General features: G+C 30.4%; 1 protein-coding gene across 1 annotated transcript in view; it reads left to right on the forward strand.

Moving 5' to 3' along the window:
* LOC123290922 (potassium channel subfamily K member 18) overlaps window positions 1–24,459 on the forward strand; it is a 64,660-nt gene that overhangs the window by 28,010 nt on the left and 12,191 nt on the right. Inside the window, exon 2 of the mRNA XM_044871305.1 lies at window positions 2,787–3,053. Coding sequence (XP_044727240.1) covers window positions 2,787–3,053 — 267 coding nt within the window. The remainder of the gene's footprint in view (window positions 1–2,786; window positions 3,054–24,459) is intronic.

Here is a 24,459-nt window from a genome sequence, read left to right on the forward strand (position 1 = left end):
GAAAATTTGGGTTCACAAAAATTTTCGAAAGTATTTTTTTCCGTTTTTCGAGAATGTTTCACAAGACCATGAGTTGAAGCAATCTGCAAATTTTTAAATCCCTACATTTTATGGTTTGCGAGAAAATGGACAGCAAAGTTTTGTCCTAATTTGCGCCCTGACGGGTAAACAGTGACGTTTAGAAAAAATGTTTCAAACAAAAAATGCATGAAAAATAAAAAATCATGCATTTTTTGTTAACTTATTATGAACAATGTATTAAAATTGTTTAAACTTTTATGTATGACGTAATCTTGTTCAGTATATACCTAAATAAGAAGAGCTCCACGAAACCAACAAATTTTTCGAATTTAAAAAAAAAAATTTTTCTTTTACAATGAAAATGAAAATTCGAAAAATTTTTGTTAACAAGTGAAAAAAAACAATTGACTGAGTTAATTGTTGAAAGACAGTGTTGATGCGCAGTCGTTTGTTTTTTTGACGTCACGTAAATAACAAAAGATATTCACTTTTAAATAGACACACACACAACTGATATTCCTATATTAATACATACTATAAAATTTGCACCTAATTAACGCCCTCGTGGGTAAACAGTGATCTTTACAAAAAAATGTTTCAAACAAAAGTTTTTTATTTTTTTATAAGGAACATTTTTTACATTTAAACTTTTGTTCTATCTCTAACGGCTTACAAGATGGGTCCTACGGACCCAAGTCCCAATTCACCTATGATGCTCATTTACGAACTTGACCTCACTTTTTACGTCCTGAGTACGCTGTAAAAATTTCAGCTCGATATCTTTTTTCGTTTTTGAGTTATCGTGTCCACAGACGGGCGGACGGACGGACGGACGGACAACCGGAAATGGATTAATTAGGTGATTCTATGAACACCTATACCAAAATTTTTTTCGTAGCATCAATATTTTCAAGCGTTACAAACTTGGGACTCAACTTAATATACTATGTATATTTCATATATACATGGTATAAAAACAATTGCCTAACTTGTTGAAAAATTAACTTTAATATTAATTCCCGACGGTAATACATTCTATGAAGTATTCAGAATACAATATAATTTTTTCAAAATTTTAAATTAATATTTTATATCTTAAAAATATTATTTAGTGTGACAATCGTTTTTGAAATATTACAACAATTTAAAATGACACAAAAAGACCTATTTTCAGCGTTAGATTAAAGTTATAAATAATGAATATAGACATCCGAGAGTGGGAGTTTTTTAATGGAAATTCCCTCCTCGTTAAGAATATTTTTGTAAAATTTCTTAGATATTAATATTTTATGTTTACGAAAAAATGTTTAAAAAAAGTTGTTTATTTTTTTAATAGCATTTTTTACATTTATCTTTTGTTCTATCTGTAACGGTTTACAAGATGGATCCTACGGGCCCAAGTCACCATTGATTATGATGCTCATTTACGAACTTAAACTCACTTTTTACGTTCTGAATTTGCTTTGAAAATTTCAGCTTGATTTTTTTAATTTCGTTTTAGTTTCGTGTCTACAGAGGGACAGACGGACGCCGGAAATGAACTAATTAGGTGATTTTATGAACACATAGGAAATGAAGTAATTAAGATTGCGATTCTTAGAAGTTCGCACAAGCTAATTCTGCTGAAAAATCATGAAATTTGAGAAAACACGACCTGATATATTTTGGGGTATGCTAAGCATTTTTGGTCTCATGATATTTTTTCCTAAAACTCATCGGTTTTGAGATGCAAGTGATTGAAAAAAAAAACCTAATTTTTGTGGTTTGGATCAATATCTGACTTTAAACTTGTTTTATCTCATTTTTTGAACCATTTTTATTAATTTTCTTCCTTGACTCTTTTCACCCCCCCCCCCTCACCGTTTATAAAATATAGGCGTTATAAAAAAAAATTCGCATTTTTAAGCTAAAAATTTGTTATCTACAAAATTGATGATTATCGTATGATTGTGATTAACTATTTGATTTAATAACGAATTGGAATTTATATTTTAGACTATTTTAAGAACTTTTTGTGTCTTGTCATTTTTCACCTCACCATTTTCGAGATATAAGCGTTAAAAAAAAGAGCGTAAAGCGAGTAAATCTCGGAAAAAGCCTGGAAACGGTTAGGTAAGATGAAAAATGATAAGAAACAAAAAGTTCTTAGAATAGTCCAAAATATAAATTTCAATCGTTTTTAAATCTATTATTTAATTCAAGTTGAACATAATCATACGATAATCGTCAATTTTGTTGATGAGAAAATTTTAGCTTAAAAACGGACAACAAGTTTGAAGTTAAATATTTGATCGAAACTATACAATAATCGTTAATTTCGAAAATATCAAATTTTCATCAAAATTAGGTTGTGTTTTTTTCAATCACTTGTATTTCAAGATTTTTCAGCAGAATTGGCTTGAGCGAACTTCTAAGCGTGCGTATAGTAAACACACACTTTCCACTCAATATGACTTTGATCTATACAATCATACGAACATTTTGTGACGGGTCTCATAAGAAGTCATTTTTTTGAATAGAATTACAACCTTTTGACCTTTTTCTGGCTATATTTCTATAGAGTATCTATATTTTTAAGCGTCTTGATATATTTCATAAACAAAATAGGGTGTAATTATCTTGTTTCGAAAAAAATTTTCAGTGTCCACACAACCCCTCTCAGCGTGACTTTCGGATTATTACGCAATTTAATTTTTTACTAGAGAATCCGCTTAGTTTAAGTTTGCTCTGCTATGATAATAATTCTTGTCATATTTACATTTCAGCGCCACATGAACAACAAGAATTAAAGAAAATTCGACATGATCGAATTGAAGTAATAAAGGAATTATGGGATTTGAATCATATTGATGTCGGTCCTGGACCTGATCCGGAAGATAGAAAAATGGGAAAGGCTGTGAGTCGATTACTGGAGTTTGAAAAAGAAATCATTACAAATTATGTGAAAGGTATTCGTGACAAAGGTGAATTACATGCAGATTGGACTTTTTGGAATGCATTGTTTTATTGTGGTACTATTTATACAACCATTGGTAAGTGAACAAAATTTTAATAATAGATAATAGATAATAATAAATTGTAGATGAGAGGCTTTATCTTCCATATTGTCCAAGAATAGAATTGACATGAGTGGAAGAATTTTCAAATCTAATTCTAGGAGGAAAGGTTATATATACCATGTATATATGAAATATACATAGTATATTAAGTTTAGTCCCAAGTTTGTAACGCTTAAATATAATGATGCTAGGAAAAAAATTTTGTCATAGGTGTTCACTAAATCACCTAATTAGTCCGCCATAGGTCAATTGGGTTTTGGGTCCGTAGGACCCATCTTGTAAACCGTTAGAGATAGAACAAAAGTTTAAATATAAAAAATGTTCCTTATAAAAAAATAAAAAACTTTTGTATTAATATAGGAATATCAGTTGTGTGTGTGTCTATTTAAAAGTGAATATCTTTTGTTATTTACTGTGACGTCAAAAAAACAAACGATTGCGCATCAACATTGCCTATGCATGGTATTTCAACAATTAACTCAGCCAATTGTTTGTTTTCACTTGTTTAAATGTGTACTACCCACAAGTATAAAACCACATAGTGCACTTGTGACTTGTGGCATTATGGAAACGAACCTTTTTGAAGATGTCAGTCGGTGATGACTATCGTTTAATTAGACAAAACTAACTGGAATTATTAATAATTGTATGTCCGGATTTAATAATAATATGATAATGTTTATAATTTGTAAGATTATAAGATCACACTTACATTCTCCTGTGAATCTCAATTGATAAGTTAATTCTCCATTTTTCGTATGGTAAATATATTAATAAATCGGATAACATGACGCCTCCAACAGTAGGTATTAGTTTATTATAGTATCACTCGCTGCCAAGTGTATGTACTGGTTATGCATGTCCTGTATAAACATAAGCCAATATATTATTATACAAGACTATAAATGTGCTCTATTTTACGAAGAAAATCTATATCTATTACATAATACAAGTGAAAACAACAAATTGACTGAGTTAATTGTTGAAATACCATGCATAGTCAGTGTTAATTTCTTTATCACATAACACATACAAACATGTGACACACACATAACTGATAATCAAGTATAGTACATATTATAAAATTTCCGCCTAATTGGCGCCCTCACGGGTAAACAGTGATGTTTACGAAAAAATGTTTCAAACAAAAGTTGATTTTTTGATTAGGAACATTTTTTACATTTAAACTTTTGTTCTATCTCTAACGGTTTACAAGATGAGTCCTACGGACCCAAGACCCAATTGACCTATGATGCTCATTTACGAACTTGACCTCATTTTTTACGTCCTGAGTACGCTGTAAAAATTTCAGCTCGATATCTTTTTTCGTTTTTGAGTTATCGTGTCCATAGACGGACGGACAACCGGAAATGGACTAATTAGGTGATTTTATGAACACCTATGACAAAATTTTTTTCCTAGCATCATTATTTTTAAGCGTTACAAACTCGGGACTAAACTTAATATACTATGTATATTTCATATATACATGGTATAATAAGGTGTTTATTTTTATACCATGTATTGCTAGTGTTGTAGTTAACCAACCAAAAATAACTTAAGGTGATTGTTTCCCTATAGTCTTGTAAAAAAGTTTTGTTTTATTGCATGGTACATACATATAAACCAAATAAATGCTTTGTAGTCAAATACTATGTTATTTTTGCTTTATAATATCACGAAGCTATAAAAATATATAATATATTGTGTGCAAGTGATGCTTATAAATTTGATAATATAGTTATCGCTCTCCAATCATCAATACCCTAACTATCGTCGTCTTTGATCATCAAATGATGAACTCGAGCATAGCGACGATTTTTTTCGTCGCTATTTTTTCGGGGCTATTATTTCTTAGATTTATTTGCATACTCTACATACCATATATATATATATATATATTTAGTATATATCAAAGTATATTAAGTTTAGTCCCAAGTTTATAACGCTTAAAAATATTAATGATTCAAATAAAATTTAAGTATAGACGGTCATAAAACCACTGCCTGAGTCTATTTCTGTATGTCCGTCTGTTCGCCCGTGATCTCAAAACCAAAATGAGATATCAAGCTTAAATTGAGATATCAATTATAAATTATAGCTTGCTTTGGACATAAAAACTGAGTTTGAATTCATAAATGAGCAACATAGGCCAAGTAGTTTTTGGGTCTGTAGGGCGCATCAATGTCATTTTCGCCAAATCCATAAAAGATACGGAATGGAAAATTTGTAGATAGGTTTCAGCTTGCGAAATATTCTTGAAAAATAAAAACAAAATCTAGAAAATAATTTCGAAAATGTTCAAAAACCAACAACACTCTGCGGGCACGATAACTCGAAAACGAAATCAGATATCAATCTGATTTTTATAGCGTGTAAAAAATATTCCTTATATAAAAAATAAACAACTTTTGTTAGAAACATATTTTCGTAAACGTCACTGTTTGCCCATGAGGGCGCAAATTAGTACTAAACTTTGGTGTTCATTTTCTCCAAAACTATTAAAGATATTCAACACTTTCTGTACAGGGTATGTCCAGTGACGGATTTAGGCTTGCTGCCGCCCTAGGCCCCGTTCGATGCGCCGCACTTTTTGATAGAATGAATTTAATTAATTTTGATCCAGTTTTTTATTTTAAGGTAACTTAATTTATTGAAATATAATTTTTTAAATATTACTGATAAACAAGACAGAATAATACATATATATAAACTTGAGACAGATAAATAATTCATATTTCTTTTAATATTAATCAATTTGAAAATTTTTTTTTCCTGGCTTTTACCGGGTCGTCGTAATTATTTTCTTGGACTAGTTGGGCTTCAATAGACAGTAATGCAAGTACATTAAGTCTATCTTGGCCCATGCTTGCACGTAAATAGGTTTTTACCCTTTTAAGAGTAGAAAAAGATCTTTCTCCTGAACAATTTGTAACCGAAATACTCAAAAAAATACGGAGAGAAATGTCCACATTCGGATAAACATCTCGAAGATTCCGTGAATGCAATACATTGCATATTTTTTGTGCAGAGCGTATATATTTGCCAAGGAATCTTTGAGTTGACAATGTAAATAAATGCATTCATTGCCTACCACTCTTATTGCAGGCCACTCTTTTTCTAATGCGTAGCATGCATCATGGGACATACAAATCTTCGGTATTTTATTTCACACAAAAAAAAAAATTGAAAAGTCATTTGGATTAAATAATTTCAAAATGCTTCATACACGTGAGATTAATCTCACTAAAGGAACAGAAAGTAAAGGACATTACTCGATAAAGAATATCATTGATCGGTTAAAAAATTAACATCTTACCCACACAGATTGAGAAGTAGATTAATGAATTGGATTATAATATTTTCTATCGAAATTTTTTTATAAAAACTATTCTGAACCAATTTTTATAATTGATTGTCTTTACTTTTTTGTGACTCTAAAATTTTGGCATTTCATAAATTTTGCCGCCCTTCAAATTCTGCCGCCCTAGGCCTAAATCCATCACTGGGTATGTCAATAATTAACTCAGTCAAGTCAAATGTTTGTTTCAATTTGTTTCGGTTTTATAATATAACACAAAATTAAGAAATTCAAGTATTTTTGTACTGTTATGTTATATCTTGTATCATATAAATTAGATGACAATTCGTCGTGATCAATAAATTAGTTCCAAAGACATTTAATGACGGTTATTACATTTAAAACATGTGTTTTTTGGCTCATTTGAATCAAATAACTGAACAATTATTATGTTTGGTGTTGTGTAAAATAAAATCTAATAACTGATTAGTGAATATCATTATTTACAAAACATTAAATATTTTTTTTTTCATTATTTTTCTTAAAATTAGATTTTTGGTAGAAAAAATTGTGAAAAATAGGTACCTACACTACAAATTTAAAATCGATTCATTAGTTTTCTCTTAACAATAATAAATTAAGACATATTTTAAAATTACTATTTCAAGAAATATCTTAAGAATTCTTAATATACTCAAAACATGATCGTAGTGTATAAAACGTGTTCTGTTATTAACTGCAGAAACCTAAGCTCTTTCCAAAATAAGCTCATCAAAAGCAACAAAAAAACTCTTTTCCAAATTTGGATCAGAGCCCAAATTTGGGATATACAGGTTTTACTCCGTTAGAATGTCTATTTTATGTATTCCTTTATCCAACTATCGTAAAAATTGAAAAATTTTTCGCTGAGAAAATGATAAATTATTTTAAAACAAGTGAAAACAAACAATTGACTGAGTTAATTGTTGAAATACCATAATAATAGTCAGTGTTGATTTCTTTATCACATAACACATACAAACATGTGACACATACATAACTGATAATCAAGTATACTACATATTATAAAATTTCTTCCTAATTGGCGCCCTCACGGGTAAACAGTGATGTTTACGAAAAAATGTTTCAAACAAAAGTTGTTTAATTTTTGATAAGGAACATTTTTTACATTTAAACTTTTGTTCTATCTCTAACGGTTTACAAGACCCAATTAACCTTGATGCTCATTTACGAACTTGACCTCACTTTTTACGTCCTGAGTACGCTGTAAAAATTCAGCTCGATTTCTTTTTTCGTTTTTGAGTCATCGTGTCCACAGACGGACGGACGGACGGACAACCGGAAATGGACTAATTAGGTGATTTTATGAACACCTATGACAAAATTTTTTTCCTAGCATCATTATTTTTAAGCGTAACATGCTTGGGACTAAACTTAATATACTATGTATATTTCATATATACATGGTATAATGAAAGTAGGTACTAATGAAGATAATGAATTATGATATAATAGACATAGAAGAAAATAATATACCAACTAAAATTAAAATATCGAAACATTCGAATTAACGTTTGTAATTTATAAAAAAAATCAATCTACTTTGACCTGAAAAATAACACAAGTGACAAATGATGTATGTTTAAAATGTCAAAAGAAAATACAACACTTTTTACAAACCATCTACAGTACAAAACATGATTCACTCAACGATGAACAACATTTATTTTTAAATTAAAAGAAACTAACTATAGTATATGAAATATACATAGTATTATAAGTTTAGTCTCAAGTTTGTAACGCTTAAAAATAATGATGCTAGGAAAAAAATTTTGTCATAGGTGTTCACTAAATCACCTAATTAGTCCATTTCCGGTTGTCCGTCCGTCCGTCCGTCTGTGGACACGGTAACTCAAAAACGGAAAAAGATATCGAGCTGAAATTTTTACAGCGTACTCAGGACGTAAAAAGTCAGGTCAAGTTCGTAAATGAGCATCATAGGTCAATTGGGTCTTGGGTCCGTAGAACTCATCTTGTAAACCGTTAGAGATAGAACAAAAGTTTAAGTGTAAAAAATGTTCCTTATCAAAAATTAAACAACTTTTGTTGGAAACATTTTTTCGTAAACATCACTGTTTACCCGTGAGGGCGCCAATTAGGCGGAAATTTTATAATATGTACTATACTTGATTATCAGTTATGTATGTGTAACATTTTTGTATGTGTAATGTGATAAAGAAATCAACACTGACTATGCATGGCATATCAACAATTAACTCAGTCAATTTTTTGCTTTCACTTGTTTTGTTTAAATTCCCAACCAGCAAACATATTATAACGTGCGATAACGAAGACAGTATCTATCGATCAATATATACCAAGACGGTAGAATAAATATTTATTGAGATATGGAGCTACAAAAACAATTCACATTCAAACGGACAAAAATTCTGTAACAATCTAATATTTTAGCATTGCAGACATCGAAATACGAAAATACATCATAAAATTTTGTATTTCTTTTTCGAAGATGAAAATAAAATAATAATTTTCTATCAGAGAAGTTAAAATTCATATCAATTTATGTCAATTTAAAAAAATATTAAAAATATTTTGTGTATTATTTGAAACCACCGCCATAGTATTTTATTCATCATAAATTTTCATTTTTCAACATATGTATGAATCATCAACATTCTTTTGTCGTCCCATATTTTATCATATTATTTTTATATTCACTCAAAGCTCTTTATTTTTATTATACATATAAATATAATATATAGAGTGGACCATTTTAATCTATTATGGCTAATAGATCGTTTTTAGTTAACCAATCAAATATAGCTTAAAGAAACATTGCAAAGTTTGATGGGGGCATCATGTTCTGACGTTAGGATTTTGTTCTTGGGGTTTCTTTAATAAACAGTTTAGGTAGATTTTAAATGGTAAGAGATATATAATTACACCTTAAATTAGAAAATTGATCCTGATAAACAAACTAACAATTTTAATTCAAAACATTTTTTCGAAAATTGTTAGCTAATTCGGAGGAAATGTGCCATTATTGCATTTAATCGTAAGAAAACATGCAAGTTACAAAAAAATGCTTTAACCAAAAGTTGTCAAGGGTATAACTTTAAACAGAAATTCTATTTACAAGGTCATTAGACTTTGATCTTCAAATGATCTTGAAAATTTACCTGGGCTTAAAAGTTATTTACACAAAGCTAGCGTATTTTTTTCGAGTAAAAGCAACAATCACATATTTTTAAGTTTCATTTCCCCCGAAAGCTAAGGATTTTCGAAAAAAAATTAGTTTTTTATGAGGATCAACTTTCTAATAACGTGTTTTTCTATCTCTTTCCGTTTAGAATCTAAATTCAAGCATGAATCCAGCCCTCGAAAAAGGTGATGGGCACGGAACAGCACCTGCAAATCGGCCAAATGCGAATCAGAGTATGAACTCGCTCAGAATCGATATATAGTGCATTCCTACAAAGGAGATGTTTAGAAAATATATGACGCCTTGACCAAGATTTAGTACAGTGTATTTGTAAATTAATTAAACTGTAAAATGTTAGTTTGTTCGCTCACAAAAATTACAAAAGTAAATGTGCGATTGTTTACACATCACAGTGACACATTTAGACTCTAAACTACTGGACCAGTTTTGATGCAATTTTTACAAATCCAAATTAAAGTAAAAGGTCAGTATACATTTTACATTAAATAATTTTATTTAGGTTCTTTACTTAAATAAACAAATTCAAGCTTTCGTTTTTTTTCGCGAAAGCGTTTATAACGTCATCGATTTTCAGATATTTAAGAAAGAAAGCTCGAATAATTTTTCCTGTCCCATTGACGCAACCAAGATTTTACCCCGTGAAGTGTAGAAAACGATCTCTCTGCTGTACCGATTTCGCTAGGGTTTTTTTCGATTTTTGGAATCCACATGCTTTAAAACTAACTTTTAAACAAATCAAAATGTTCCTCCCAAAAATTATCAAATGGAGGTTTAATATGAAAATAGAAGCAATAGGCTTACTATTTAAAGCGATTCATTGTTTTTTTTAATAAATTTTATTAAATCATAAGTGTATTTAAGCGATGGTCATGCCCATATGGGTGAATCTGCCCCTGTCTAAATTGGCAACTTGAAGCAACTAGAATAGCCAGGTCCAATCTGATATAAAAACATGATGCCCCCCATCAAACTCTGCAACTTTTGTTATCGAGCTATTATCCTTTATGGATAAAAATGATACAGCCTGTATGCATTTAATTTATCTGTTATTGAGTGTAGGATTAGTGTTAAGAGGAATGATCATGAACGCGACACATGGTGGGCTACTTGAATATGCGCGACCAGCAATACATACCACTAATATTTACTCGAAATGCGGTACGCTATTAGTTAAATATTTGGTTTAAAAAAATGTGTCTGTTTCCTATAATGGTAGAAAACTTAAGTTATAGTACAGTAAAAGATGTTGCAAAACTCGTCTAAATAAGGAAAATGAAATAAATTGCTCAATTTTTTGTATAAAACTTGGTGGAATGGTCCATGTGAAAGTTGACTTAAAAAATTAATAAATAGACAACTTGTATTATAAACATGGTGCTGTTTTAAGTTGACTTATGCTTGATAATCAAAGTTGAAAATAAGATAAAAATAATTTCAACCCAAAATCTACCCTGCTCTTCTATCCTTTATATGGGGATGGAGACACTTGGATTTTTTTCTTTTCTATGCCATTGCTTATATATTTACTTTGTATTAAAATTTGTTTTCATTCATTCCAAGTGAAAATTATCAAAAACTTTCAAAATATGTCGTTTTTTTGAGATTCTTTCATAAGAGCCAATGTATTTTATATCGATTTTCAAAGATTTTTTTCTTAAAAATTTGTATGAATATATATGCTAAAATTTTAACCACATATTCTTTGAGTAAAAGTCTACCTATAAAATAATTTTGAGCCTTTAAATCTAACATTGTTGTTATGCTCATACATCCTTAATATGCATGAGATACCACTAAGCTACTGGGTCTCTGCGTAAATGTATAATATTTTATATACTTATAGTATGACATGGATGTTGTTATGTTGTTGAAACGTAACTCTCTCTCTCTTTCCATCTTCACGAACTTTATATCTCCCTCTCAACTTGATCACACTTTTCGCAATAAACTTGATCACATGTTTTCGTAACATTCTGAGCATACATTTTTCAGTTTACTCTCCAATTCCAGCGTGTCTAAAGAAGTTTTACTTCGAAAAGACATTCTGTATATATGTTATAGATATATTAGATTATGTTTTTCATAGCTGATTGTTACACAAATAATCGAAAAGCTCTTATACATTTATAACATTTACGTAATGCAAGTTGTCTGTTTATTAATTCAATAAGGCAAGTTTTACATGGTCCGTTTTATTTTTTTAATAATTTATTGTTTATTAACAAAAAACAACATTTATGTAACAAACTCATGGTTTACGAATGATATTTGACATCCAAAACACACATTGCACCAAGCTTTAGCAAAAAGTGAGCGGTTTACTTCATTTTCCTCAATCTATACTGTTATAGGTGGTACAATACAAAAGTAATTTACTATTGTCCGCCGGAAAAGAGATACATTTTTAAACTAAAATATTCGATTCATCTTAACAACCATACCCCAGGATGGCTTGGAACTGGTTATTCTTTAATCTTCAAAAAGTGCTTCAGCCGCTCGAATAATAGTCGCTGGAATGAATTTTTAAAAGAGCACATTTTAATGTTTGTCTAAAAATCCGACCAGATCATTCTTTCTAATACAGCTCCGGTACTACATAACTAAACACTGCCAAATATCAAAATTTAAATAATTAAAATTTGAATTACGTTTTCATAATATATGTAATTTAATTTTAATAAGTCAAGAAACACCATTTGAAAAAAAAAATTTGTACAAAAATGACATTTTTCTGTTTTTGAATAGTGCGTGCAACAGAAATATTGAAAGATTAATATTAAATTCGTTATTCTTTGGTATTTAACGTAGTTCCAGCATGGTATTTGCAGTTTCTATGTTAAAGCAATGGTACAATTTTTTTTTCGACAGAATTTAACGAAAAATTAAATTTAAGAATTTAATAATGCTTACTATTAATTCCCAAAGTTTCAGAAATTTTGACCGTTTAAAATGGAAATAATTATGCCAACGTCCCAATTTCGATCAATTTACGTCAAAATTAATATCTCGAAAGTGAAAATTAATTTCTAAATTTTTTTTTTAGAATTTTATTGTATAAACATTTTTTTCTTCAATATATAATAATATCATAAAAAATAGTTGGAGAGACCGGACATTTTACATGCTTTAAATGGGACATGACCCTCAAAATCGCGAACTTTGTCTTTAAATATCTCGTGATCTAAACGGTCAAAAATTATGAAATTTTAGAAATTCATAAATAAAGCTATTATAAACCCGAGAAAAAAAATTCGGCCAAATCTGTCGAAAAGTGATTTCATGCTGGTACTACCTTAATATATATATAAGCATATGTACACATTCAAAAATACAAGATACTATTAAAACTAAATTCATAATTTTAAACAAGTGAAAACAAACAATTGATTGAGTTAATTGTTGAAATACCATGCATAGTCAGTGTTGATTTCTTTATCACATAACACAACATGTGACACATACATAACTGATAATCAAGTATAGTACATATTATAAAATTTCCGCCTAATTGGCGCCCTCACGGGTAAACAGTGATGTTTGCGAAAAAATGTTTCTAACAAAAGTTGTTTAATTTTTGATAAGGAAGGATTTTTTACATTTAAACTTTTGTTCTATCTCTAACGGTTTACAAGATGGGTCCTACGGACCCAAGACCCAATTGTCCTATGATGCTCATTTACGAACTTGACCTCACTTTTTACGTTCTGAGGACGCTGTAAAAATTTCAGCTCGATTTCTTTTTTCGTTTTTGAGTTATCGTGTCCACAGACGGACGGACGGACGGACGGACAACCGGAAATGGACTAATTAGGTGATTTTATGAACACCTATGACAAAATTTTTTTCCTAGCATCATTATTTTTAAGCGTTACAAACTTGGAACTAAACTTAATATACTATGTATATTTCATATATACATGGTATAAAAAAGTTACTGGTCTCACATCTAATGAGCATATCCTCCACGTACTTGTTTGTTTTATATTTATTGCGTTACAGGTCTAAAAATAAGTGTCAAAATATTTACAAATGTATTTTTAATTTTTTTAGTTATATCGTACAAAATAAAGTGAAAATTTCACACGACTAATATGTGTAAAAAAGAAGTGTCTATATACCTTCATATGGTACATTACTACCATGATTTTTTTGAGCAAAGTCACGCAGGGTTTTTGATATTTTTAATATTAGGTTATTGATTGTGTCTTAAAAATCAGGGAAATAAGGTGCTACATTAAATTAAAGAGTGGAAATTGAAGATAGGGGTGAAAAAGCATTCCTTGTGGTTTTTTCCAAATATCTCGTAAACTAAGCAATTTTTCGAGAAATTTAATATAAAACTTTTTGTAGAGAATCAAATTTTACATCAGATTTGTATTTTTAGCAAACATGCAGAGAAAAAAAACACGAAATTTTGATTTTATATATAGAGTAAGAGCCAGCGCCTGCCAGACATACGTTAAAGTATAAAAGCTGAAATTTTTGCGTATTCTCACTGGTGTAGGGACCAATCTTTACCTTAAATATTGACTTAAAATGGTCATTTGAACACTCTGTGTGAATTTCAGCTTTTATACTTTAACGTGAGAGAGCTCGGGTACTACGCCCCTGATTACCTGCTTCCTACCGAAGGAACCGTTAGTCATGGTTTGTAGCCCCCAAAGATTGGTTCCTACACCAGTGAGAATACGCAAAAAAAATTTCAGCTTTTATACTTTAACGTATATCTGGCAAGCGCTGGCTCTTAGTCCAATAACTTTTTCACCTGTGTCAATTTTTGGGCAGAAATAGGTATAGGCATTCAAACAAACAAAATTAGATTGAATTTTCTTTTAAATGGTTTCCGAAAAATTTATTTGGTTAAAATGATTAATGCACCGAGATGTAGATAGAGCCATTTCAACCTGGCTTTTTTTTTCTCATTTTATCCCTCGTTGCATTTGCAATTGCATTTTTATATCTAAAATACGCGATACAGCTTCAGTTGGTCCTACTTAGCGAACTTCGATATCATATGCTATTTCTTCGTTATTTAATTTTTTTCAACTGATACAGTTATACCTGAGAGTTCATCATAACAAATTTAAACTTAAAAAAAAGACGATTTTTTGTAACGCTTAAAAATATTGATGCTATGAACAAAATTTTGGTATAGGTGTTCATAAAATCACATAATTAGTCCATTTTCGATTGTCCGTCTGTGGACACGATAACTCAAAAACGAAAAAAGATATCAAGCTGAAATTTTTACAGCGTACTCAGCACGTAAAAAGTGAGGTCGTAAATTAGCAACATAGGTCAATTGGGTCTTGACCTATGGGTTCGTAGGACCCATCTTGTAAACCGTTAGAGATAGAACAAAAGTTAAATGTAAACAAGTGAAAACAAACAATTGACTGAGTTAATTGTTAAATATCATGCATAGTCAGTGTTTATTTCTTTATCACATTACACATACAAACATGTGACACATACATAACTGATAATCAAGTATAGTACATATTATAAAATTTCCGCCTAATTGGCGCCCTCACGGGTAAACAGTGATGTTTACGAAAAAATGTTTCAAACAAAAGTTGTTTAATTTTTGATAAGGAACATTTTTTACATTTTAACTTTTGTTCTATCTCTAACGGTTTACAAGATGGGTCTACAGACCCAAGACCCAATTGACCTATGATGCTCATTTACGAACTTGACCTCACTTTTTACGACCTGAGTACGCTGTAAAAATTTCAGCTCGATATCTTTTTTCGTTTTTGAGTTATCGTGTCCATAGACGGACGGACGGACGATGGACTAATAAGGTGATTTTATGAACACCTATGACAAAATTTTTTTCCTAGCATCATTATTTTTAAGCGTTACAAACTTGGGACTAAACTTAATATATTATGTATATTTCATATATACATGGTATAAAAATGTTCCTTATCAAAAAATAAACAACTTTTGTTTAAAACATTTTTTCGTTAGCATCACTGTTTACCCGTGAGGGCGCAAATTAGGCGTAAATTGTATAGTATATATTATATTAAATGTATATGTATGTGCAATGCGATAGAGTAATCAACACTATTTATGTATGGTATTTCAACAATTAACTGAGTCAATTGTTTGTTTTCACTTGTTTTACAAAGTAAAATGACCGGTTTTAATACTTGATTTTTGTATAAATTACATCCTTACCGTTCACATATAATAATTAAATCAAGTACATATTTAGAATCGGGTATTTACAGGATTTGCACATCATAAAATATTGTTTACAAGATAGAGAGTTTTGTAAATAAATAGCTAGTGCAGGATTTATTTCATTTCACTGGTTTTGGTAGCATTTAATTTGGATCATCTTAAAAATAGAACAGCTATAATAAACAATATATATCACATCTGATTCTGAATCTGATGTATATGATGTTCATTTTAGCAATTAAATTAATTTATTACCTCATGGTGTTGTAGATTACACTGCTGTGGTTGCACTTCATGCTTATTATAGGTATAGACTGTGTCATAGAATATATGAGAAAAACTTATAGAAGTCGGAAATATGGTACACCAAAACAAACATTTTCAATTTAAAAATTTATATATCACTACATAGTATAAAACAAAGTCGCTTTCTCTGTCCCTATGTCCCTATGTCCCTATGTCCCTTTGTATGCTTAAATCTTTGAAACTACGCAACGGATTTTGATGCGGTTTTAATAGATAGAGTGATTCAAGAGGAAGGTTTTTATGTATAATACATCCATATTATAGTAGAGGGGTTGAAACGGATATGCTTCAAAAACTAAAAAAGTTGTGCATCGATTAAGCTCAAATATTGACACGATATACAACCAGCTTCAAAGATCTATTGTTTTTATCTACTTTTAACCTTCGGAGGGTAGAAAGGTGTAGCGAGAAAGTGGGAAGGAATTATCGAATATTTACAAATATACCTAAGTGGGGTATCAAATAAAAGAGCATGACGTGTACATTACAAAACTGTTATCCCACGCAAGGAAATGTGGAGGGAGGGGTGCAAGTGGGGATGTTGCCCAGCAAAGCGGGTAGTTCACAGCTAGTCGTCTAATAAAATTGAATAGAATATCATGGTAAAAAAATTAAATACGTTAAAAACAATTCAATATTATTTAAATTCTAATAACACTATTAAAAGATACAAAATCAAAAATATAAATACTAGCTGTTTATTATAGGACGACTAAGTCACTCGTTAAAAGTAATAAATATAACTATAGACGAAGAAACGAAGCACAAAAATCAAAGTTCGAAAAATTTGAGCAGTAAGTCAGATTTGAATGTGGAGTTGGATTTGAGTGTCAAGAAATTTTGTGACCTTATTTGATTTATAAGAAATTAAAAATATGCAATTAGCATAATTAATATGCATTTTATAATTGACCCGGTGACGGATTTAGGCTTGCTGCCGCCCTAGGCCCCGTTCGATGCGCCGCCCTTTTTGAAAGAATGAATTTCATTAATTTTGATCCAGTTTTTTATTTTAAAGTAACTTAATTTATTGAAATATAATTTTTTTAATATTACTGATAAACAAGACAGGTAAATATATAAATAAACTTTAAACAGATAAATAATTCATATTTCTTTTAATATTAATCAATTTGAAAATTTCTTTTTCCTGGCTTTGGTCCGTGCAAAAACGTCAATTTTGTCGTCGTAATTAATTTCTTGGACTAGTTGGGCTTCAATAGACAGTAATGCAAGTGCATTAAGTCTATCTTGGCCCATGCTTGCGCGTAAATAGGTTTTTACCCTTTTAAGAGTAGAAAAAGATATTTCGCCTTAACAATTTGTAGCCGGAATACTCAAAAAATACGGAGAGCAATGTCCACATTCGGATAAACATCTCGAAGATTCCGTGAATATTCATTCATTCAATACTTTTTTCTTTGTCTTCAAACTTTTTTTTTTTATCAGGGACATACAAATCCGTTATTTTTATTTCACACTAAAAACAAATTGAGAAGTCATTTGGATTAAATAATTTCAAAATGCTTCATACACGTGAGATTAATCTCACTAAAGGAATAGAAAGTAAAGAACATTACTCGATAAAGAATATCATTGATCGATTAAAAAATTAACATCTTACCCACACAGATTGAGAAGTAGATTAATGAATTGGATTCTAATATTTTCTATCGAAAATTTTTTATAAAAACTATTCTGAACCAATTTTTATAATTGATTGTCTTTACTTTTTTGTGACTCTAAAATTTTGGCATTTCATAAATTTTGCCGCTCTTCAAATTCTGCCGCCCTAGGCCTAAATCCACCACTGAATTGAGCGTAAATATTAGATTCACAATTCGGTGGACAATGATGAAAATGATTTCAAACTTGTTACACGGGGGTTTTTGGGATCGCTGAACTCGCATATAGTATTATATCCCTATAGGAAAGTATCACTATAGGAAGGAACCTCATCACTTTTATTTCTTTCGTAGAGCCTGAACTTTGATACTCATCGTGTTTTCCGGACATATTGTATAGTATGCAAATCATTTTAAAATGTACAGCCTTTAAGACTCTGTCTATCCTAGAAAAAACAAGTGAAAACAAACAATTGATTGAGTTAATTGATGAAATACCATGCATAGACAGTGTTGATTATTCTGTCACATTACACATACATACATGACACAGACATATAACTGATATCCCCATATAATAAATACTATACAATTTACGCGTAATTTGCGTCCTCACGGGTAAACAGTGCTGTTTATGAAAAAATGTTTCAAATAAAAGTTGTTTATTTTTTTTATAAGAAACATTTTTTACATTTAAATTTTTGTTCTATCTCTAACGGTTTACAAGATGGGTCCTATGGACTCATAGGTCAAGACCCAAATTGATGAATTCAGCCTGATATCTTTTTTCGTTTTTGAGTAATCGTGTTGGCAGACAGACGGACAGTCGGACAGACGGACAGACAACCGAAAATGGACTAATTAGGTGATTTTAAAAACACCTATACCAAAATTTTGTTCATAGCATTAATATTTTCAAGCGTTACAAACTTGGGACTAAACTTAGTATACCTTGCATTTTACATATATGCATGGTATAAAAATCTTAAAATCAAGCAGTTTATCTTTAGTCTTTCGTGCCGAATAACGTGAATAACTCTACATAATAATAATAATTAAAGAAGTAATCGATTATAATCAGAACGACCTTAGGTAACAAGTAAAATAATTATCAGTTCTTACTATTTTGCTAAAATTTTGCGTGTTGCTTTTAAATAAAAATAACATAAAATAAACAATTAACCTCATATAAATTTTTGAGCAACGCAGTGTATATAATTTAAAAAAAGTTTGATCATCACGCAGGAACAGCGTAAACTAAACGAATCCCATTTTAGAAATAGTTAACAAAAAAACAGCCTAGTAGATAGCCCAGACGATTTCATCATCATAATAATTGTTAAATAACTAGCAGTTAACGCACCCGCTTCGCTGGGCAACCGCAATAGGGTATTATCGTTAGTCAAAAATAAATAATGAAATTTGAAAAAAGTTAAAATTTATGTTTAAATATATTTAAATATTCTGATTTCGAGTCATAAAAGCACTATAGGTACAAAATCCATAGCTGATTTTCCTTGAAAGGAAAATGCCTTAAAAAAATAAAATCAGAATAGCACAATAAATCGATCGACCACATCACGCACCTTATTTTTAAGAATAAAATTTATTTATAGTATAGTAAACGAACTTTTTTCCTTCGAAAAAATTGTTTGGGTGTATTGACTTGCGGTTTTTTGCATTGGCTCCACGAAATTATCCTAAAAAAAGTCTATATGACTAGAGGATCTCTTTTGTTTTATCCACCGCAAGTTTTTAATTGGGAAGAAGGGGGTTTATATTATAAAAAAATCAAATAAAAGATTTGCAAAAGGTCAAAATGCTAAAGTTACCAAAATTTCAGATATATTTGTTAATAAACTTCTTTATGCACCTCCCCCTCCCTTTCGGGGATCTGAAAGACTCTCAAAATCAAATAGACCATTTTTTTGCAAGTTAAGACTTTCAATGACGTATAAGAGGGTTTTTGGGTCGCTAAGCTCGTTTTTTCAGATAAATTGTTTAATTTGTTACATTTCAATTTTTTTTTTACATCTCATTTGTAACATCTCAATAATATCATTTTTTTTTTGAAAATTTAAGCCTTTTTGGGGCATCTAAGAGGTTTTTTAAAGTTTCTGATCTTGAATTTTTGATCAAATTGGTTCGATTTTCACTAATACCCCCCCCCTCCGTCTATTAGCTAACATAAGTAGACTTCTGAAATAAAAAATACCATTTTTTTGCAAATTTAATCCTTTTTAAGGCATGTAAAAGAGATTTAAAAGTCATTGATTTCAAATTTATGATCAAATTGTTTCAATTTTTATCCCCCGTCTCCTCTGCTAACTTCATAAGTTGGCCCCCCAATCAAAAATTGTCTTTTTTTTTAATTTCATCCTTTTTAAGGCATGTTGTTGGTATAATTTATTTAGTGGGTCTACTTATGTAAGTCAAAAAAGAAGGAAAGGGGTGAAAATTGAATCAATTTGGTCATACATTCGAGATCAGCGACTGCAAGTCAATACACCCAGCAAACGATTTTTTCGAAGGAATAAAAAAAATAAAGGTTCGTTGATTGTACTATTATTTATGTATTTTAAATAAAAACAGTAAATAATTGTAACACGACTAAATATTGAGTGCTGCATAAGTCACGCACTGCTTTCATAAATTCATTAATTGTTATACCATGCATATATGTAATATGCAAGGTATACTAAGTTTAGTCCCAAGTTTGTAACGCTTAAAAATATTGAAGCTACGAACAAAATTTTGGTATAGGTGTTCATAAAATCACTTAATTAGTCCATTTCCGGTTGTCCCTCCGTCTGTGGGCACGATAACTCAAAAACGAAAAAGATATCGAGTTGAAATTTTTACAGCGTACTCAGGACGTAAAAAGTGAGGTCGAGTTCGTAAATGAGCAACATAGGTCAATTGGGTCTTGACCTATCTTGTAAACCGTTAGAGATAGAACAAAAGTTTAAATGTAAAATATGTTCCTTATCAACAGATAAATAACTTTTGTTTGAAACATTTTTTCGTAAACATCACTGTTAACCCGTGAGAGCGCAAATTAGGCGTAAATTGTATAGTATATATTATATTAAATGTATATGTATGTGCAATGTGATATAGTAATCAACACTATTTAAGCATGGTATTTCAACAATTAACTCAGTCAATTGTTTGTTTTCACTTGTTAGTTACAAAAAATAACCCACATAAGAGGCTCTAATCGAATTTATCATTATTATTTAAATGAGTGCTACATAGTTATTGAAATAAATACCACGCTACTCAAAATAAATAGGTATATTAAGAAATTTTATTTAAAAAAATTAACTAAACAAGTGAAAACAAACAATTGACTGATAAGTTAATTGTTGAAATACCTACCATGTAGAGACAGTGTTGATTGCACCATCGTTTGTTTTCAAAGATAGCCACTCTTACACACAAAGTAATAAGAATATCTTTCTTCTCACCTACACAGTGTATACAGTATATATATTATCCTATAAACAAACAAACACATACATAATATATGTAACGTATAAATATATACATTACCTGAATACATACTATATAATGTTTCTATCCTAATTAGCCCCCTCATGAGTAAACATGACAAAAGTCTTTTTTTTTTTTTTTATAGGAACATTTTTTATATTTAAATTTTTGTTCTATCTCTAATGGTTTACAAAGCCCAATTGACCTATGTTGCTCATTTACAAACTCAACCTCACTTTTTACGTTCTAAGCACGCTATAAAACTTTTCAAAAATTTCAGCTTGATATTTCTTTTCGTTTTTGAGTTATCATATATGTTGATCAGCTTGAGTTTGCTTATACGAAAAAAGTTTAATGATCCTCCACCAACTATTAGTTCCAAGGCCACCGAATTCTAAAGCCAACCATCTTATAAATAGTACCGTACAATTGCATTGTTATCGGTTCTTAATACGTCTCCATAATTTCAGATCATTCAGATATTTGTGCAAACTGAATCGTAGTTATGTTAAACAAGTGAAAACAAACAATTGACTGAGTTAATTGTTGAAATACCATGCATAGACAGTGTTGATTTCTTTATCACATTACACATACAAACATGTGACACATACATAACTGATAATCAAGTATAGTACATATTATAAAATTTCCGACTAATTGGCGCCCTCACGGGTAAACAGTGATGTTTACGAAAAAATGTTTCAAACAAAAGTTGTTTAATTTTTGATAAGGAACATTTTTTACATTTAAACTTTTGTCCTATCTCTAACGGTTTACAAAATGGGTCCTACAGACCCAAGACCCAATTGACTGACGAACTTGACCTCACTTTTTACGTCCTGAGTACGCTGTAAAAATTTCAGCTCGATATCTTTTTTCGTTTTTGAGTTATCGTGTCCACAGACGGACGGACAACCGGAAATGGATTAATTAGTTGATTTAGTGAACACCTATGACAAAATTTTTTTCCTAGCATCATTATTTTTAAGCGTTACAAACTTGGGACTAAACTTAATATACTATGTATATTTCATATATACATGGTATAAAAAGATGCTCATATATGTAAAAGTAAGTTTTAGCATCATGACATCAGTTTTGCGCGGTACATATAAGTTTAGGTGCAAATTGAATGTCACATCCATTGGTGTTTCACCCCTGCAACAGCAAATATGTACGGCGTTACTGGATATTAACTCTGCATAAGTTGGTATCCGCAGTTTTTTGATCTTCCGTTAATTTCCGAAGCCTTGCGTGATTGATTTCTGTCCACCGCTTATGTAATTCGCTTCGAAGGCAGAGTTAGTATCCAGCAAGCCGTAAATATTTGCTTAAACTTACTTTTACATACAGGAGCATCTTTTTATACATGATTTTTGGTGGGTAATTTCACCCGCAAAATTTTAGGATGGGCTCATATTCCATTTAGTATAAATCATGATAATTTAATTTTCAATTTCACTATATTTAAAAAAAATAATAAATATGCTTATAACTGTGCTTTTGTGAGCTTTTACTCCTAACTAACTTTTTCAATGTAAATCATTCTAAAATCTAATCAATACTTTCTACTCATTGTTTAAATCAAACGCCTGTGTCACACTTTATTGAAATTTAAAGATTCAAACCGAAACCTTCTTTAAGAGGTATTCGCAATGATTTTTCTACCATAGTGTATATACTTTTTACACTCAGTGTACCACATTAAGCCAAAAAGAACAAAATATTGTATCTATGCTTATGCCGCACCCTATATTATTCAAATTTTATTGCTACAAAATATACACTTTAGACTACATAAACATAACGATTTTTAAGGATAACTGATAATAAGCATTACTTTTTTCATTAAAAACATAAAATTTATTTATTTATAGCATCATGAAAAACATAATATTTTTATTTGGGGTGGAAATGTAATAATCTCAGTAAAAATTACACAAATAAAAATACAGTAGACTCGCAATAATCCGGCCACTATCTAACAGGCGCGGATCTAAGGGGGGGTCACATGGGTCATGACCCCCCCCCCCCCCAAACAGCCCGCATTTCAAAAAAAAGAGCTGAATCAATATTTTACAAACCGAAACACAAAAAAAAATCTTTGTTTATTTGGTTTTTTTGTTATTTTATTGAAAAACAAAAATGACAAAAATCCTACGACCCCCCCCCCTCCGAAAAAAATTTCTAGATCCGCGCCTGCTATCTAATCCGGCACCTTTTGTAATCTGACATAATTATAATCAAGAAATCCATGACTAAACAATGTTGATTAGGCAATCGTTTGTTTTTTTATATCATGTAAATAAAGAAAGATAGCCACTCTTACACACAAAGTAATAAGAAGTATCTTTCTTCTCACTTCCTCAGTGAATATATAATACACTTGTTATATATGCTATAACAAACAAGCTCATAACTAATATATGTAACGTAAAAGTTTAACGTAATTAATATGCACCCTTACGGGTAAACGGTGGTATGTACCAAAAAACGTTTCAAACAAAAGTTGTTAATTTTTTTATAAGAAAAGTTGTTTACACTTAAATTTTTGTTGCATCTCTAACGGCTTACAAGATGGGTCCTACGGAACTAAGACCCAATTGACCCAATTGGTTCATTTACAAACTCGACCTGACTTGGTAAGTCCTTAAAAAAATTTGAGCTTGATATCTCTTTTCGTTATTGAGTTATCGCGCCAAAAAATGAACAGACGAACAGAGAGACACACGGACAACCGGAAATGAACTTTTCAGGTAATTTTTTGAACACCAATACCAAAATATAGTTGGATGCATCAATATTTTTAAGCTCTAGTTACAAACTTGGGACTGAACTTAGTATACCTTGATATATTTCATATATGCATGGTATAAAGATGTCTTTATCGTTAAACTAGCTGTGAACTACCCGCTTTGCTGGGCAACATCCCCACTTGCACCCCTCCCTCCACATTTCCTTGCGTGGGATAACAGTTTTGTAATGTACACGTCATGCTCTTTTATTTGATACCCCACTTAGGTATATTTGTAAATATTCGATAATTCCTTCCCACTTTCTCGCTACACCTTTCTACCCTCCGAAGGTTAAAAGTAGATAAAAACAATAGATCTTTGAAGCTGGTTGTATATCGTGTCAATATTTGAGCTTAATCGATGCACAACTTTTTTTAGTTTTTGAAGCATATCCCTTTCAACTCCTATTTCAACC

This window comes from Chrysoperla carnea, chromosome 1 (genome assembly GCF_905475395.1).
Source record: "Chrysoperla carnea chromosome 1, inChrCarn1.1, whole genome shotgun sequence".
Classification (NCBI taxonomy): domain Eukaryota; kingdom Metazoa; phylum Arthropoda; class Insecta; order Neuroptera; family Chrysopidae; genus Chrysoperla; species Chrysoperla carnea.